The 19515-nt window shown below is 41.1% G+C and overlaps 1 protein-coding gene across 2 annotated transcripts; it reads left to right on the top strand.

Moving 5' to 3' along the window:
- Positions 1-9749: 9749 nt before the first annotated feature.
- On the top strand, positions 9750-19451 carry LOC311062811 (uncharacterized protein). 2 transcript variants are annotated; one of them, XM_084082030.1, is made up of 12 exons: positions 9750-9931; positions 11839-11925; positions 12114-12257; positions 12470-12553; positions 13274-15086; positions 15697-15750; positions 15899-16961; positions 17179-17361; positions 17802-17883; positions 18087-18208; positions 18483-18634; positions 19060-19451. In XM_084082030.1, exons 1-12 carry the CDS (start codon positions 9851-9853, stop codon positions 19158-19160), a joined length of 3966 nt encoding a protein of 1321 aa, XP_083938156.1. In that variant the 5' UTR covers positions 9750-9850; the 3' UTR covers positions 19161-19451. The 2 variants fall into 2 exon arrangements, with proteins under 2 accessions (XP_083938156.1, XP_083938155.1); XM_084082029.1 differs by having other exon boundaries at positions 15896-16961.
- The last annotated feature ends 64 nt before the right edge of the window (positions 19452-19515 follow it).

Here is a 19515-nt window from a genome sequence, read left to right as displayed (position 1 = left end):
TCTCTCTTTCTGTCCCTCTCTCCTGTCGGCCTGTCTGTCCCTCTGTCTCTCTCATTAGTCTGGGGTCTTATTTTGCATATTAGACCACAGCCAATCACAGGATAGGATGTTGAGAGATGACAAGGAGAGGGAGAGACGAGAGTGAAGGACAGGAAAAGATGGGTCGCAGGAGGAAGGTGGAGAAGTGAGGAGGCAGAGGTGGAGAGGGAGCAAGTAAGAGAGAGGGACAAGGGAGAGATTATGGTGGGAGAAAGGGAGAGAGGGATGTTAAAGAGACAAAGATATGGATGGAGCAGTGAATGGATGGAGGGAGAGAGGGAGGGAGAAAAGAAGTAGAAAATAAATAGCTCTGGCGCAATCGTCCCCCATTACCCCGGGAGGGCACTGTCGCCATGGCAATGTGGCAGAGAAAGGATATAACCATGATGAGCTCACACACACACACACACACACACACACACACGCGCACGCGCCCACACACACACGCGCGCGCGCACCCACACACATAAACACACACACTGACTGCGCAAAGTAGCATGTGAACATTCAAAAAGTATTTGTGCAAACTCACACGTGTACACACACGCGCGCGCACGCACGCACGCACGCACGCACGCACGCACGCACGCACACACACACACACACACAGTGGCCTTTCTGGGGAAAAAATACTTTGGTGCACGTCAGAGACAATGACAGTGATGGTGCCTAATTATATTCGGGACAGAAGAGGAATATAGACATATGTCAAAGTCAAAAAACAAGAAGCCCATGATTAACTCAATCTGCTGTACGATCATGTTGTGGACAGAGTGAGAGATTAATGTATTTTAGGCAGAGATGTGCAATGAAAATCATTACTTTAAAAAAGTACTTTGTTTGTCTTGTGGGATATCTGTATTTTTTGTATTTGTCCTTTTGCATGTCTTGAAAACAATAATGAAAAAGCTAAATAAAATAATAAATCATAAACCGGTGATTTCTTGACCCATTTGAGTACCATCACAGAAAACCTTTCATTAAAACAGTGGACAGTGGCGAAATGGGAGAGTCAGCAGTATTCTTCCATTAATTTCCTGTCTTTCTTCTGAGAGATGGTGGAGACATAGGTCTCTGACACAACAATTTCTTACACACCAACAGTCTCGTGCACACACAGTGTACCTCTTAGCCTGCTCTGAAAAACTTCCCTCAACATTTTCCCAGCTCTCCCTGGGGGACAAATGAAATATTTATCAACTCCATCAACCCTGATCCTGTGAAACCTTTTCTAATGACTTAATTACATTTAGTCCTGATTCCGTTGTATTTATCCCATGTAGTCCATGCAGCCAACACCAAAACTGCCCTACAAAGAAACAAACCGTTAATGTGTAAATCGTGAAACTGAGAAAAACGTCTTTCAAGGTCGACTCATGTCCTGCTTTATTATATATACCGGTATGTGATGTTGATACAGAATTGTGTGGCATGACATTAAGTAGTGTGTATGGGCTTTGTGAAATCTTAGCCCTTATCATGAAAACCTGTGGCCTTTACAAAACACACAAAGTACTGTAGTTCCTGCTATTTGGCTTTACACTCATTGGAATGAAACCTTATCTGATGTCCAAGTCTTTTATAGGTTCATTGGTCTCAGCTGACCAGTACATTATAGTAAATATTAGGAAACTTTACAAGCTATCAAAAAAGTTTTATTAGAGATACAGTAAAATAAAAGAAATTCAACATGCAGTAAAATAAATGCTTCCTCTGTGATTTTGCACTAAGCCCACAGACTCAGCAACAACAGTAAAATATGATACTTGTGACAGGCTTATCAGAGAGACTGGACTGGTAAAGTGCGGTTGAGGTCCCTTTGGACCAAAAAACAGCAAAATTTTCTTTAGCATTATAAAGGATGTTACTGTATACATTAGTTACAACCATTCACACCTGGGAGCTACTCAATAACCAGTGTGGCCACTGAGAAATTGTGGGTTAACCACTTAAGCCCTATTATGTACTTCGTCATTCGACAGATAGCGAAAATAGCTGATCTACAAGCTCAAGTGGCGCGTTGAGCTTGTAGATCTATTTGAAATATTTTCACTTTTTTCTTTGTGTGGCAAATGGTGACATCACATGTTTTTGAAAATGTGCCCAAAACAGGGACATCAGGGTTAATGTGGTTAAGTAGGTGCCTGCTAGTTCCGGGATACATCAACAGTGGTTATTGATGGTGGAAAACACCAGAAACATCAACAGACTGATTTACACTTAGTTGTGCACCGGTGACGCAAATCGCAGATCTACAAATCGCAGATCTACAAATCGTAGATCTACAAGCTCACAACACTTTGCTTTGCATTGTGAGCTTGTAGATTGGCTATTTTCGGTGGGAGATCACAACAAATTAGCATAAATTAGTCACAAGAGGTGTCAGTAAAGCCCAATGGTTAGACTGCTTGTAACCAAAAGGTTACAAGCTGTCAACAGCCTGTTGAAGTATCTGTCAGCAAATCATGAGGCCCTGGGCAGTCCACCACACAGTCAAATCCAGAGTGTTCATTTAACTCTGAAACTCTTCGGAATTAAATTAACATGGATTTTGCTGCATACAGCCCCTACTCAAGGTAATCAGAATCAATCCCATCTAGCAAATTCTCGCTGTCAGGCAGAAACCTTGAATTTCCAAAGCGTACTTAGTTAGTTGCTTTTCAGGACACTGAAAAAATAGCCTGTGTTCCAATGGATCCAATGTAGTCATTATTTAGTCACAAGATCTTTTTAATACGTTTCATTGGTTCAAGATTTATAAAACCCAGACTCTTAACCAATTTTACTTTCACTTTGAAAAACTAAATGTTTTTCAAAAATAGCAGATCTACAAGCTCGCAACGTGTCCCGATGTGAAGCGTTGCGGGCTTGCAGATCGGCTATTTTTGCTACTTTTGCTCTACACTCATGTGCGATAAAGAGATACAAGGTTTCTGCCCGACAGCAACAAAATCAGGGAATGGACTGATAAAGACTGGTGGAAGTCCCCTTCCCCCCAAAAAGGAATACAAACAAGATTTGTGTGTAGAATGTGTCATTCTACAAGATGTTGTCTGTCAGAGCACAGTGGTCTTGGAGAGTTGGTTGCAATGGATGAATGTGGTGGTTAATTGGTTCAAGACGCTTCCAGCCTTTAGGGGGTTGGAGTAGTGACTGTATCAGACAGCTCTCTGTCAGCTCTCACTGGGTTATGTAAGGCTCAATCTGCATCCAGTTCCTCGCAAATACATTATTGATGCAGGCTTCTATTATCATGCCGTGTGTGTGTGTGTGTGTGTGTGTGTGTGTGTGTGTGTGTGTGTGTGTGTGTGTGTGTGTGTGTGTGTGTGTGTGCGCGCGCATGTTAAGACTAATACTTGAAAACATGTGTCACAGCAAGTGTCTGATACTGTAGGGATAGATTTGTGAATCTCAGTTGATATTATGTATGTGTCTGCTTGTACTGCTATCTTTGAGAGAACCTCGCAAGGATAGAAAGATGAGGAAGATTATAGAAAGTGAGGACATTTAGCTGGTCCTCACTTCTCAAGCGGCTGTTTTGGGGTTAGGACGTAGAATTAGAATTAGTGCAGTGGTGGGAAAAGTACAGATGTTTTACTTAAGTAAAAGTATCAATACTACAATGTAGAAGTACTCAGTTACAAGTAAAGGCCTGTGTTCAAAATGTTACTTGAGTAAAGATACCAAAGTATTGGCATCAAAATATACTTTAAAGGTAGGGTAAGTGATTTGCATTGGTTAAAATAATTGTTAAATAGCTCTATATTCTGATAGTACTCATTGCTATAGAGGGTTCGTTCAGTATTAGGAGTCTCCTTGTCTCTCCAGCTCTTTATTAAACAGAAAATGCATTTTAGTTTCAGTTTCAGTTTCATTTCCAATTTTATCCACAACCAGGATAGAGAACTCAATCAGGATACAGATTAAACAAGTGAAATTGGAAATGAGCATGCAAAATTGGAACTGGAATACTATACAAATTAAGCTTAAAATGGGTACTTTCACCTGATTGGCTGAGATTTCGACACCTACCGAAAAATGTATTTTCTGTTTATTAAAGAGCTGGAGAGACGGGGAGACTCCTGTTACTGAACAAACACTCTATAGGAACGATTACTATCAGAATATAGTGCTTTAACCTTTTAACAAAATACTTTTTGTTTTAACCAAAAAATATCACTTACCCTACCTTTAAGTACCAAAAGTAAAAGTCCAAAAATGTTTGAAAATAGTCAATCTACAAGCTCACAATGCGTCGCGATGCGGCGCTTTGTGAGCTTAAGTGGTTAATGTGTATCTTATAATATAATAATTTACATCTGCAAAGTAACTAGTAACTAAAGTTTTCAAATAATTGCAGTAGAGTAAAAGTACAATATTTGCCTCTGAGATGTAGTGGAGTAGAAGTAAAAGTATTGTAAATTGGAAATACTCCAGTAAAGTAAAAAATCCTCAAAAGTGTACTTAAGTACAGTACTTGAGTAAATGTACTTAGTTACTTTACACCACTGAATTAGTGTTAGGTTAAGGCTAGGGTAAAGGTTAGGCATGTAGTGGTGCTGGTTAAGGTTAGAGGTTATGGTAGTCAATGGATATCAGTCAAAAGTCCACTCAAGTATCCAGTACAAGAATGTGTGCAGACTGTGCACGCATGTGCGTGCATGCATGTCTGCAGTCCTCACAGCCCAACTGTGACAGGGGCTGCAGTGTGTTATAAAAAGGCCAAGAAAGCATGACCTTTAACCTGACACCTCTGAAAGAACAGTGTGTGCACACACACACACACACACACACACACACACACACACACACACACACACACACACACACACACACACACACGCACAAACACCAACCTTCTGGGAAGAAATGTTGCTGTGGACTTGGGCATTTCACCAAAACAAGATCTAGTTCAGATGTATTGTGGGTAGAGGGGGTGAACAAAAGCCCCTTGAGGGCATTGTTTTGTTGCCATTCCCGTCGTCTGTTTTCTTTTTACTTCATCTGCTTCCCTTCATTCCCTCGTTCCCTCACAGAGCATGAGAGAAGGAATGCCCTCCTGCACGGAGGAAAGAACATCTGTTACTGAGAACCTGGGGGGGCATTCATACATAACATGAGAGAGAGAAAGTGAGGAAGGAGAAGACTAGAGATGAAGGGGGACATTACAACAAAGAAAGAGAAACAGAAGGGAAGGGGGGGTGAAGGAAGGGCTAGAAGAGATGAACGCTCAACTACAGAACCTCAGAAGAGACAGTGCCAAGCAATATCCTCAGTGTTCATTAAAGGGAATTCAAAGATGTTTTTAAATGCTTGATATTAAAATAATGTGAAAACACAGTACTTGTGTTAGAATTAGGCATTCTCAACTATAAATATGCTTTATAAATGCTTGTAAATGCGTTTAAAACGTTTAATCTGGCCCACCCCCAACATTCAATAATCCCAAATTGAGCAGTTCTGTGATCTCAGGAGTGGAAGAGGACTAACCTGTTAAACTCACCTAAACTCCCTATAAACAAATACTGTACAAGGATAATTATATCATCAATATACATTTAATCTAACCTGTTATAGTAGAGAAGCTTCAAGAGCAATGCAAATATATCAGATTTTTAATGCTAGACATGGCCAATATATACTCGAAGTACTGACAAGACAGTGTACAAGAAGCTTCCTCCACTCATGATGTCATCACTGTGCAATTCCATTCTACTACCTGTACAGTCACCTTTTCAAAACTTCTCATTTTAAATAATTTCCCTATAATTACATGAAAGAATTAAGTGATATTGTTGTTTAGATGTAAATATGAGAATTTGTCCCTTATATGTTGCCCTACCTTTAACTCAGACTGTACAAATTGACCCAACATTTGAGGTTCCAGGGGATGGCAATTAGCACACCTAGCATTTGCATTTAACCTAAAAAAACGGTACGTGCATGCACACAGACATACAATAAAGGAGAGAGGAAAATACAAAGATAGAAGCATACCTGAGTCCTTATCTCTCAGGATTTCTTTAAAAGTTCAACTTGAGATAAACAGAATGGAGTGAAAGAGACTTCCTAACACTTTCTTTTCCTTTCTTTTCCCAGGAACGAGGGTAAAAGTGATGAGTGTGCACAAAGTGAAAGAAAGAGCCTGAAAAACAGATAAAGAAAGAGAATAAGAGATGTATATGTTTCCCATTTCAGGGCACTAAGTTTCCTGCCAAAACCAGAGGCCTGAGTGGAAAAGGGGGCAGGGTGAGGAGGAGGGGAGGAGGGAGGGGACATGTCAGTGTCTAGTATGTGCGTGTGTACGTGTGTCAATGTTGTGACGCAACGCAGAGGCTGGATGCTGTAGTAAGGTGACCCACTTACACAGAACCCCTGCACCACGCGCACGCGCACGCACGCACACACACACACACACACACACACACACACACACACACACACACACACACACACACACACACACACACACACACACACACACACACACACACACACACACACACACACACACACACACACACACACACACACACACACACACACACACACACACACACACACACACACACACACAGTCTGACACCAGGATGCTTTGGCCCCATTTCAGACAGTATGTGTTTCAGAGATGTGGAAGATAAGAGAGCCAGGGAGAAAGAGAGAGAGAGAGAGAGAGAGAGAGAGAGAGAGAGAGAGAGAGAGAGAGAGAGAGAGAGAGAGAAATGAACTAATAGGAGGACATGGAACAGAGAGAGAGAGAGATAAAGAAGTGGAAATAGTTCAGGAATGAGAGAGCATGAGGATGGCAAAGCTGGTCCTATAGAAGAGTGTCAAGTTAGAGGGCTTGTTACCAACTCTGTTCCATCTTGTGACATTAGGATTAGAGCATACTGTATTATTTCAAGAATTTAAACCACCTGAACAATCCAGAAAATGCAATTGTCTCCTCTCACCTGAAAGGGAAGAGAGAGGAGTATGCCTTTCCTTGCCTTTCTGTATGCCTTCATACTTAATATGCATGAAATAAACAAATACATGTACAGTATCAATGTATATTACTGTACTGTGACTGTATGTAACTGAAATGCAGTTACCAAACTTCTTCTATTCTAAGTTAAGGGCTAGTTTTATTTCTAAAGCATGGATAATTGGGCAAACTAGACAGAATAATTACTAGGCTATATCAAATCTGTTTATTTGATTTCACATCAAGTATGAAATGCAGTGAAAAGAGGGTCTTCTCTCCTGAAAGACAGTGATGCTATGAAACTACTGTGGCCAGTATGCGGTGTGTGTCATAAGCAGGTTGTACCCTTCCCACTGATGCAGATACTGATGCTGTGAAACTGTGACATTCAAGTGAAAGGTCAACTGCGCGCCGCACTGGTATGAATGGGCAAGATAACAGGGTCACGAACACAACGGAATGATAAACACAAACTGAGTCACTAAGGATGATTCTTTTTTTGAGCAAAATTAAGTGACGTGTTGCAGCCTTTACACAAAACTGAAAGATGAAACATGAACAACTGTACTCAGTACAGTTGTTCACAGTACAGTGTACTGTATTATAGTCAATGATTGCAACAAATAGCACCATCTAGTGGTCAACGTGACTTGCATGTGATTTGCTTGACTTGGACATTGACAAGTATGATGATCTTTTTTTAAAGAACTTGTACTGTTTGAGCTCAGTGCATTAGCTATCGTAATAGTTACGGTTACTTTGTCAGGACATGAGGGCGCCGTTAAGGGACATGGTGGCCAGAGGTGTAAAGTAACTAAGCACATTTACTCAAGTACTGTACTTAAGTACATTTTTTTGGTATTTTTACTTTACTGAGTATTTCAAATGTTCAGTACTTTTACTTCTACTCCACTACATCTCAGAGGCAAATATTGCTCGACTACAATTGTTTGAAAAGTTTAGTTACTACTAGTTACTAGTTCCAGATGTTAATTATTATATTACAAGACACACTTTAACCACTTTAGGCCTATTTTATACATAGGATATTTGAAATATCTGAGTACTTTTTCCACCACTGATGGTGGCTTTTGTGAGATGGAACTGAACCTGTGACAGTTTCAGGGCATTCTTTTACTCGGTTACATGCACGGCCAACCCACAGTTTCCTTTCTGTCAACATACATGAGCCTCTGATAATCAACTCTATAGGCTACTTACAGCAGGACCAATACTTTCACTTCAGGTTGTTAGAACATATCTCAAAGATTTATGAATAAAACATTTGAATAAAATGGCATGTTCACATTGTAAACATTGCAGTGCCCAGAGTCTCAACACTTAGCATTCCCACTTAAAAATAATTCAAATGTATTAAACCTCCTGCAAATTATTCCTTAAAACACATTAAGATGTGGGTCACATTCGTCTAACTTGGTAGAACCACAAGTTCATTAATAAAAACTAAATGCCAGTGATGTAGATGTTCTATGGACTTAGAGACTTCCCCTCTCCAGTCCATTGAACTGAAGAATAAAACAATGAATGAATTTTAAATTAAATGATATGATTACTAAAAAAGCTTAAGTTTAACCACTTTTTTACCTTATTATTTTGGGATTGTCATTACAGGGAATGCGTGCGAACCTATGGTGCGAACACACAAAATGTCTGAAAATACACATTAACATGAATCCAACTTGATAGTGCTTTCAAACAAGTGTATAAAAGTACCTATGAAATCTATGTAAAAGTTTAACCTGCGACACAATTGTACACAGAATATAGTATATAGGGGTCCGTGCTTCATCTCTCTCTCAGCAAAGGGGTCCTTAGCCTGTGGACATGGTGGCCCAAAGTGCCACATATAAAAGCAATGAGCTGACACTTATAGCCTAGATCTATAATGGATTGTCTTAATGGTTGGTATTTTACTTGTTTAGTAAGCAAGGCTTCCTCTAAACTGAAGTCAAAAAGCACAGCCAACTAACTTCCAATAGAGGAAGACCTCAGTCATCAATCACAATGACATTCGGTGTAGTAGGCTAACTGTAGTTGGAGTTAGTTTTGCAAATACAAGGGGATTATTGCATTGAAACATATGGTTTCACACAGGAGTATTTGTGAAACACAACAGAGGAATCAAACGTGTATGACACATCTTTGGCAATAATCTCAACAATTATGCCATGTCTGGCTATCTACAGTCCTTTGTATACAGTACAACCGTTTAATAACACACACACACACACACACACACACACACACACACACACACACACACACACACACACACACACACACACACACACACACACACACACACACACACACACACACACACACACACACACACACACACACACTGTCACTGTCACGCTCTAAAAGAAAAGTTTTGCTCACATTGAGGGCTTCGTTCTGTGCGTTATTTGGACACTAGATGTCGCCTTTACGCAGAAAATGGAAGGTAATCAGATTCAAATCACTGGCAGAACACGCTCATATTACCCCCCCCCCCCCCTCGTTTGACGCTATATCTCTAACAATGTTTACGTTGTCCGGTTATCTTATGCAATACAAGTTCCATATAACAGTCATTTAGTGCTTAGTATAGTATATTATTCTATGCTAGATCAAATTAAACCACTGATGATGATGATGATGAACAGATGTATCGCACACACGACATACACCACTGACCGTGGATCGGATTCCATCTCGTCCAGTTGCATTGAAGTAGCTGAAAACACAGGGACGACACACTGATCCCAGGTCTGTAGCGTGCTCTGCGTCCGGGGACCACGTGTCTCTGCCCTGCCAGCGCACCATGTGCGGAACTGCAAGATGGCGACGCAACGGAGAGGAAAAGATAAGCATTTAAATGCCGGCAACGCCGAATTTCTCGACAAAGACATCCTCAAAGAGGTACCGGTTCATTACGCATGGCAATGTTACGTTACAATGAACGACGAGCGGTTGGTTTATACTGCGTCACGGCAGTTATAACACGTTGTAACGACCACATGTACCGCAGTTCAACACGTGGCTAGCACGAGCAGGGCTAGCTAGTAGTGTAGTAGTAAGACTATAATAGCAATGAGTTGCTTTTGTGACTTCTGTGTATCGTTGCAAATTTCAAATGTGCTCTTGACATTTTTTTTAGGGGATTAAAATGTAACCCGTTACATACAGAATTCAAGTGCACATTTGAAATTAGGATGTATACAGTAGTACTAGTACAGTATAATTATATAACTATTTCACCGTTAAATAGTTGTATCATTACACTGTACTGTGTGTACTGTACATCCTACTTTTGTCTTGTTGAGAAACCCCCTTACAAACCTACTTGTGTTATATGTGGATATTTAAAATCATATGTCGGCTATCTGGAACATGATGTTCTGGATAGAAACCGACAGACAGGGTGATATAGTGACAACCACCACGTTAACTTTGTAAGTAAACTATTAAGTCCCCATTGTAACGCCATGTGCTCGTTCAACGTTCATTGACATGAGAACAGTTCAATTCAGGTCGTAATAGTAGTAGTACTACAGTAGTTGCTGACTGTCACTTTATATGGGGTGGACCAGTTCTGTTGGGAGAGTTTTCATTGGTTCCCAGAGACGTTCATCAAAGCAAGGACCTGCCTCCCCAATGTATGTGTGCCCAGTCAAACATGTCTGTGTAGCAATACAAATAATGACATTATCTATCCTCTCTCCTTCGCTTGCTTATAGTTACATTTTTTCTTAATTCCATTCTATTTTACTCTCAGGGTTTAAAACAAACGTTTTTACCCCTTTTTATTAGTCTTGCTTTTGACTTATACTGACTATAGGTTCAAATCAGTATTTCTGTGGGACACAACACTGGTACAGGGTCAGGGTTACCTGCACCTCTTCCAGTCATGGGGAGATCAGAGTCTTTATTTTGAGATTGACTTGGTAGTGCAGTGCAGTTTTGTATATTTTTTTTCCTTCATTTTTTCATTTTAAGTAATAACTCACACTATGTAAGTAAGTAGTGCATAGATCAGGAGCCTATCCTGTTTCTGTAGCATGAGCCAGCTTGATATACAAGTACACCCCCTGGACTTGGCACGGCACTAGTAGGCATATGTCGCTGGGACTTACCCCCAATCCAAACCTTGATGCTGAGTGCCAAGCAGGGAGGCATTATAGGGTCCCACTTTGCTAGTCTTTGCTAGCCGGGGGATTGAACCCTGACCTCCCAGTCTCAGGGCAGAAACTCTAACCACAAGGCCTCTGGTCTGTTAAATCAAATGTACACAATATACATACGATTGATGCACAAAAAACTAATGCATAAGTCCAAAATTGATGTATTATGTGAAATCGTTGTATCTAATCACATTGATACTTAAAAATCTTCTTGAACCCAGCTGTCTACAAACCAACACATTTCCCTAAAATGGGACAGTAATACAGTACAGATGAATGAAAAGAGGCATTCATTTCTGGCTATCATCATGTTATCATACTTGAGTCAGTGTCTCATTGTGCTGTCCACACCCAGGGAGAGACCTGCATTTCCTTCACACAATGAGACACCACAAGGAGCAACGAGGCTAGAGCACACTGTATTCACTGTTAAGGCTGTCTGTCACGAGCATGACATTTTACTTGACGATTAATTGTCTTACAAATAATTGCAATTATTATCTCAAATAATTGTGATTAGGCAATTATGTAATAATTGTGTGCAAAATGTGATATGATGCTTAAGATCAAAATCTAAATGTGCTTTTTTCTTTTTCCTTTATCTCACCCCCCCCCCCCCCCCCCCCCCCCCTCCTTCTCTGGTAGGTGGCCTTGAGTAAAAGAGAAGTGGAAGTTATGGAAGTGGACCACTCCATCTTGGCCATCTTTGAAGACTCCACTCCTCCTTCAGAGGTCAGAGTGACTTATACCAATTGCTACTGTAGCATTTTAATAGTAAGGGATAAGGGATACATAATACAAGTGTCAGAGAAACTGATAACATGGCCTTGAGTCTTTCATGCATACACTGTCACACACACAGTGTTATTATGTCAGGTAAAAGGTTATTGACAGTCGTTCTGTTGGTTATCCCTGTCCAGGAGAAGAGTAGAGTGGAGGAGGAAAACGAGTCCAGTCTGCTGACAGCCCTGACGGAGATGCTAGACAGTGTGGGAGATGAGGAAGGGACCATGTCTCCCTTTGATACCCTGCCAGACCCTGAAAAACACAGAGACAACTCTCCAGTGAGTATAAACGTGATATGATGCATTAGTCTCAGTAAGAGCGTGTGCTTTATTAGATATACATAAATAGTATGTTAAATATTGATATTTTAGCTTCAAAAATTAATAAGCCCATGATTCATTTAGAATGCTAACTTTTGATTAAAGATTGCATAACATATTTTTGTTCACTCTCATTGATGAGGTCTCATTCCTATCCTGTGTTGTTTCAGTTGAGGAGGCTTTTGAGTCTGGCTGGAGTTCCTCCTACCAGAGAGCCTGGGTGTCATCCAACCAAGTCGAGCTCTTCAGTCAAGGTAAGGACCTCATCCTTTTCTTGTTTGTTTTTTGTTATAATGAGGTCACAGAAGTAATTCATTTTAATGTGAATCTTTATAAAATGATTTGGGTGTTTTTTGTTTTATTGTGCTGTGTGACCATTTCCGTGTCCCTGTTGGTCACTCATAATGTAGTTCTTCGAAATTTGCCTAAAAGGAAAAATATGTTAAAGGACCATACGGGCAATCTAGCATGATATATAAATGCACCATTTACTATTACTCGCTCACAGTACAGTGGATATTAATTTCAGTACAATATGAAAATTACCAAGCTTGAGATTGTGCAGTTATCTGTGGTCAACGTTATTGTTGCATTTTTATGCATTTTAAAGCGCAGATTGATTTGTGAAATCTATAGCCGAAAATATTCCTGGGAGAAAAGATTGATTTTTGAAGAAAATTCAAACTTGTTGTTGCAATGATGTTTAGACGACAATGACTCTGTGATTGAGTTATGTTTGGTAATGTTTTAATGACTATGGAGAGAATGTAAACAAAGTGAAATCCAAAAACAACATCATATATCATTAATGGACGAATGGCTCCACATTTATGCATGGTATATGGCTGGAGCTGTGAATAAACAATGGCATGTATTGACTCTAGTATGATCCTTTAACCAAAACACTAAGATAACACCATACTGCGTTAATTGAACCAATATCTTGTTGATCCTTTTTGTCCCATAACCTGTAGGAAGAATCAATTGCTGACAGACTGAGAAAGCCGAGGTTCAGATCCCCCAGTGTCATCACACAACAGAGCAATGGGGCGGAGGAAGACAGAAATAAAGAAGAAATCACCAGCCCATCACAGGGCCTCAAACAGCCGAGTCTGAAGCCACATCACACAACCAGCACAGCTGAGACTTGTGCTCACGAACCAGAGAGTGAAATTGAGGTCTTCACCTCCATGTCTCTGGTGAACCTGGTCAAACTCATGCACCCGTACTGTTTGAGACTGTGTGTGGAGGAAGAGGGGAAGGGCTGGGGGAGTGAGCCCAGGCCTAAAGCTGCGGCATTGGGTCAACTGGACAAGTCACCGTCCCTACAGGGAGAAATCTGGAAGTACGAGAAACCATCTGGAGACAGCGATGAAGAGATCAACGTCGACATGTCTGATGATGAGACACTACCGAAAGAGACACTGAAAGAAAGCAGAGGTGAGGAGAGATTACTAAAGAGTGCTCTGGTAAATCGAGAGGCGTCCATATCTCAGGCACCCAAGGAGAAGAAAAGGGTGAGCTTCGGTCCTGTTAAGGTGACGGCCTTTGATGCATCTGTGGAGGAAGAGGATAATCTCAACCAGCCATTTGCAGGTGACCTGACAAGTAAAATAACTGCCTCAGTTCCTCTTGCCTGTATGGAAACACCTGAAACTCATGCATGTACATCAGCAGAACCGCTAACAACACCGTTGCCTACAGAGGTCAACAGTGACCAGGCTGAAGTTACTGAGGCTCCATTGGCTCTGCCTCCACATTCAGAGGTCAAGCCCAAACCTATCAGTCTTCAGCAGTACAGAGAGCTGCGCCTGCAGAGACAACCCCTGGGGGAGAAACAGGGGAACTACACCACCAAGTGGCCCACCCTGCCAGAGCCCCCCAAGGAGTTGTCTCCAATCCTCTGTCCTCCACAGGGACACAGACATAACACCAAAGGGCAACAGATGACAACACCATCCTCAAAGCCCATTCAAGACTCAATAGAGACAAAACCCAGTTATGGACGTCTTTGTGGGTTGAAACGCCTTAGGACTGAATCCAAAATCATCTCACCAGTTAGTCCTAGTCCAGTCTCAATTTCAGATTGTATTTTAAGGAAGACAAGTCTAGGGAAGAAGCCAACATTGGTGAATAGTGATCCTCCTAACCCTGTGTTTCTCCCCATGCCTGTTAACCATCCATCCAAGGAAAAGACTAGCAGCCAACCAGCGTCAATGCTCTTCACCCAGTCCACCATGGAATCCAAGCCCAAAACAGTGTTCTTCAGCAACAGTCTCCTCGGAGAGCTGCAGAAGAAATGCTCCAAGCAGTCTTCTGAAAGAGAGCCGTCCACAGTAGAGCCAAATCTCAAAGTGTTGATGCTAGACCAGAATCCATACTCAGACAGCACCAAAGCCACTCACTTCATTCAGGAAACCCATAGTACATGTTCAAGACCACCTCAGGCCGAAGAGCGCCTCTCTTCTGCCCCTACAGCACATCACCATAATATGGTACACACCAAACCTCTTTCAAAATACAACAAACCTCAGCAAAAACAATGCATTTTAAGTCAATTCTCAGAAAGCAAAGCCTTACCAAAGACTTCACAGTTGTGCACTTCAGATCTGTTTTCACAACCCAAGTGTCCTTTGTCCACGCCGTGCTCTACTCAGCCACTTAGTCCAGTCCACGCTCCTGTCACGGTGAAGGAGTCTACAGGGGCAGTCCTCTGTATTTTACCTCATGAGCAACTACCACCCCCTGCTGAGATTAGCTGCAGTGTCCAGACCCCATGTGACCCAGGTAAGCTGCTAAACCATTGCTGTATAATCAATGTAAAGTAAAATGTAACTTGTACAAAGTATAAGTTATTATCCTGTATTCATGTTTATATGTGCAATTATAATCAAAATTATTTTGGTAAATAAGAATTCACAATTATTAATAATAATAATAAACTTTATTTGTATAGCACCTTTCATGACATGAAATGCAGCTCAAAGTGCTTTACAGAGCAAGAATACAATTACAGAAAATGTAACAATAGAGCCAAAAAAAAGAAAAAGGTATTGATGATTTGCCAAAAGAAAATTAAATGTTGAGAATAATCCAATATTCTTATAAAGAAAAATTGCAATTAAAAATAATGCTTTCACTATGCAGCCCCATTCAGAATATGGGATAATTTAGGAATACTGGAAATTACTTCTCCCCTGCATCATTTTAACCTCTTCGAAGGGTCGAAATATCTTTGCAAAAAATAACCAATCTACAGTACAAGTGCTGAGCTGTGTCATGTCTTGAGCTTGTAGGCTATTTTCGCAGAATGTTCGTTCGCCTATCATGACATGCCCAGGATAAGGATGCTAGGATTCAAGTGATTAATAAAGTCTGTCTTTTTGTTCATTTGAAGGCATAGAAGCCAGTGATTTGACCAGCCTATTGGAGCAGTTTGAGGAAACACAAGGTGAATGATGAGACTAGTACAATTTTGCCAACACATGAACACATCAAGTTACTTAGTCAGGTATTACTTGTCAAATATTGACACATCCACAACACTGAGGCATTCTATTACACACATGTCATATTTGTCATGTTTTTCCTTTCAGAAGTACCAGATTTACTGAGCGCCCACCGTCCGAGCAATGAAAACCAATTCTGTCCTCCACAAACTGATGTAGTTAGTGTTCCAGAACCGGTCCGCACTGCCAACCTGCCAAATTTCAGTACACAGGATCTGCTGGGCAGAATTCAAGCTGCTGTGGAACCAGGACAAGCCCACAGACAGTTGTCATTCAGAACACCATCTGTCAAGCTGCTTGAGATTCTGAGAGGTCAGGGATTTTCCAGAAACCCAGAAACAACCAGAACTGTTGAACCCCTCGGGATCGTAAACTCTCAACCACAAACGTTAGAGTCTCTGGACATTCCGGAACCGCTGGGCACCGATATAGTTCTGTCAACAGCCCAATTCAAACCTCCTCCAGCCAAGACCATTCAGATCATTGACCCCCGTCCCTTACCATCCAAGAAGACACACACCATTTCATCAATGTGTCCTGCTTCCCAAATCCAAACACCTTCTCCTCCGGTAACATCACCTGTGTCTGTGTACTTAGACCATGACTACTGTGTCACTGGGGATAGGCCAGTTATTGGTACTCCCCCTTTCAGAAAACATCAGATTCCCATCTCTTCTAAAAACACGATTAACCTTCCGAATGGAACACAATTAACAATACTTGACCCGCGCACCAGTTCTCCATGCAAAAGACACAGCACAAACTGTGAAAGTAACACTGGTCCAGGACCTAGGACAAATGTGGATAGATGTGTGCAGCAGACCGCCTCCGGGCAGCCGAGAACGAGTGCAGAGGCAGAGCTTCCCATAGAAGCTACACTGTCGTATTCAGACGGTGCCACTCCTGGGATGGAGTCCAGTACCGCAATCAATGTGAGGGAAGACAGGGTGAAGGCCAGCTGTCCCCCCACACCTCCACCAAGCCCTCCTGGGAGAGGAAGACAGGAGACGAGGGTGACAAGGAGATATCGGAGAACGTCCCCATATTCAGACTCAAGCTCCAGTTCTCCTTCCTCATCCTCCTGTTCATCCCTGTCTTCTTCCTCATCCTCCTCTCGCTCCAGATCTCCCTCTCCAAAGAGAAAGAGGTTCAGGTAACCGTCTCTTAAACTGTCATCTGTTTCCTGTTTTCTGTAACGTAATGTTGTCCCATAAGCACGATGCAAGCTAAAAATGTGTCATTTTAAGCTGCTTTAGATATAGCTACGGTATGTCATGTCATGTTATGGTATGTATGTCAGTGACTTGTTTCTATACTCTAATTCTCGCCCATTGTATCTCTCTCTTATTGCATCTCTGTCCATCTCTCAGGCGTCACAGGCGTTCAGAGAGCAGCTCAAGTTCGTCCTCTTCTTCTGCTTCCCGCTCTCCGCCCCGGCACTACAGTTTCTCATGCCCAAGGTCCAGTCGCTCAAGATCCAAATCTTGGTCTCGGTCAAGGTCTAGATCGCTGTCACCTCAAACTTGTGGCAGAGGGTGGAGGGATGTTTACAGGTAAGTGGCCAATGGAAGTGTTCTCCGGAACATGTGTGAGTGAGTCACTTAGCTTAAGGTGAGAAGAACATAAAGTCACATACAACATACTAAGATTTATGGCTCAAGCTAGCACATGGTCTAAAACTGACTCCTTTTTTGTTTGTTAGACGGCGAATAATGTGTACAGTATGCTTTTGTGTTGAAATGGAGAAAGATACAGGAATATGGCAATTAAATGTATGTTCCTCCCTTAGTCTTTTCATGCCTCCACTGAGTCTTCAAATGTAAATATCTATTTAGTTAAAGCCTTTATTTGTCCCGAATGGGACATTTGGTTGCAGTGGTGCATAAAACACATACCAGAGAGAGAACGGAGTGGCTCCCTGTTTCACCATTAAAGGGTGAGTAGAGTAGTCTATGATGCTGTATTTATGTTGTTAATTCCCCCCTATATTCAGCCCAGTGTACCATCGCAGCAGCACAGAACACAGAAGGCGTAGGAGGCAACAACAGATCAGACTTCAGAAACTCAAAGCCATAGTGAGTATGAGATTACTGCCACCACAGTGGCAATCCATTTGTTAGTATAATTACCTTTTTGCTAAAGAAAACAAAAGCTGGTAATATAACTTTATGTGTTCTAGAAACAGGAGAGTCACCTTATGATACCTGATTGTATTGAGCTATATTGTCATTCTTCAGTTAGCACTGGTAATCATCTTTTGTAACAACTTGTCCAACAGGATGAGCGGAGGGTGGTGTATGTGGGTCGGCTTCGGCGGACAATGACCCACGATGAGATGAGAGAGCGCTTCTCTTTCTTTGGAGAAGTTGAATGTGTTTCACTGCACTTCAGAGACAGAGGGTAAGTAATACACAGTGAGTAGCTTCACGGTTGCACAAATGCATCTTGTCTAGTTGTACAATAGCAACCACTGACATATATAAAATAAATAGTAACAAAGCTGTATTTCCTTTATATTTAACAAAATAAAGTACATTTATTCATAGTGTCGTAACCTACCACCCATGTATGAGCACATACTGTAAGTCACATTCTCCAATAAAACTGATGACAATAAAAGCATAGTATAATTAGACTGTCAATGATTACTCAAAATGTTGCCTTGCTCCCATAGTGACAACTACGGCTTTGTGACATTCTACAACATGGAGTCTGCGTTTTCAGCTATTGAGAACGGCAGTAAGTTGAGGCAGCCTGATGAGTTGCCGTTTGACATCTGCTTCGGGGGAAGGAGACAGTTCTGCAAGTCCAGCTACGCTGATCTGGGTACGTGTCTCAAACATGTCAAAGTTGACTTGTTGAGATCGTTCATTCCTGGGATTAAACGTTGTAATTCATCTTCCATACATGACGCAATGACACTTTAAAAGATATACCCTAAACAAAAACCTGAAACATACATTACATAAATAAAAATATTTTACTAAACGTGCATGGTCTGTTTGACATAATACTGGGGTTTAAATACCGTATATCTGTTAATCCAGTTTTATAATAGGAATAACATCTCTGGTGCAACCGTTTTAACATCTCTGGTGCAACAGACTTAATGAAATCATTTACAGAAGATGTGGTCGTATCAAGTCATATTGACAATGACATTTAGTCTATAAATGTCCTGGTAACACTTTGTAAGTCACATCACCCATAACTACATGACAATGAACCTGTGAATGTACTTGTCCCCTCAGATTCTAACAGAGATGTGGACCCTATTCCAGACAAGAGCCAGAATGAAGAGCTGGATTTTGACTCACTACTGAAACAAGCCCAGAGAGGCTTAAAGAGTTAGCAGCCCTCAGCGGAGAACAGAAGGACACCATGAACCTCAGAGCTTCATGCTCTCACTTTTATAGCACTATAATACATGCAATCTTTTGTAGCACTATATTTACGTACTTACCTTTTTTCATGTTGCTATGCATGAAAATAGATTTTCATTTGTTATTTTAGCATGTAGCATAATTACTAATGACAAATCGAATAATGATTTGGTAAAAAAAAATACCTTTTTTGTTTTGCATTCCATATCACTGTTTTGTATTTTCCTTTATGAAAGATTAAAGTGAAGTAATGTTATCGATTTGAGTTGATATGATCTTCTCATAGTATGGTCCAGTCAGTACATAATATAAGTTCAAAGGATA

Source organism: Gymnoscopelus microlampas (genome assembly GCF_963454915.1).
Source record: "Gymnoscopelus microlampas genome assembly, chromosome: 2".
NCBI classification, from domain to species: domain Eukaryota; kingdom Metazoa; phylum Chordata; class Actinopteri; order Myctophiformes; family Myctophidae; genus Gymnoscopelus; species Gymnoscopelus microlampas.
This window is presented reverse-complemented; position numbering and strand designations above follow the sequence as displayed.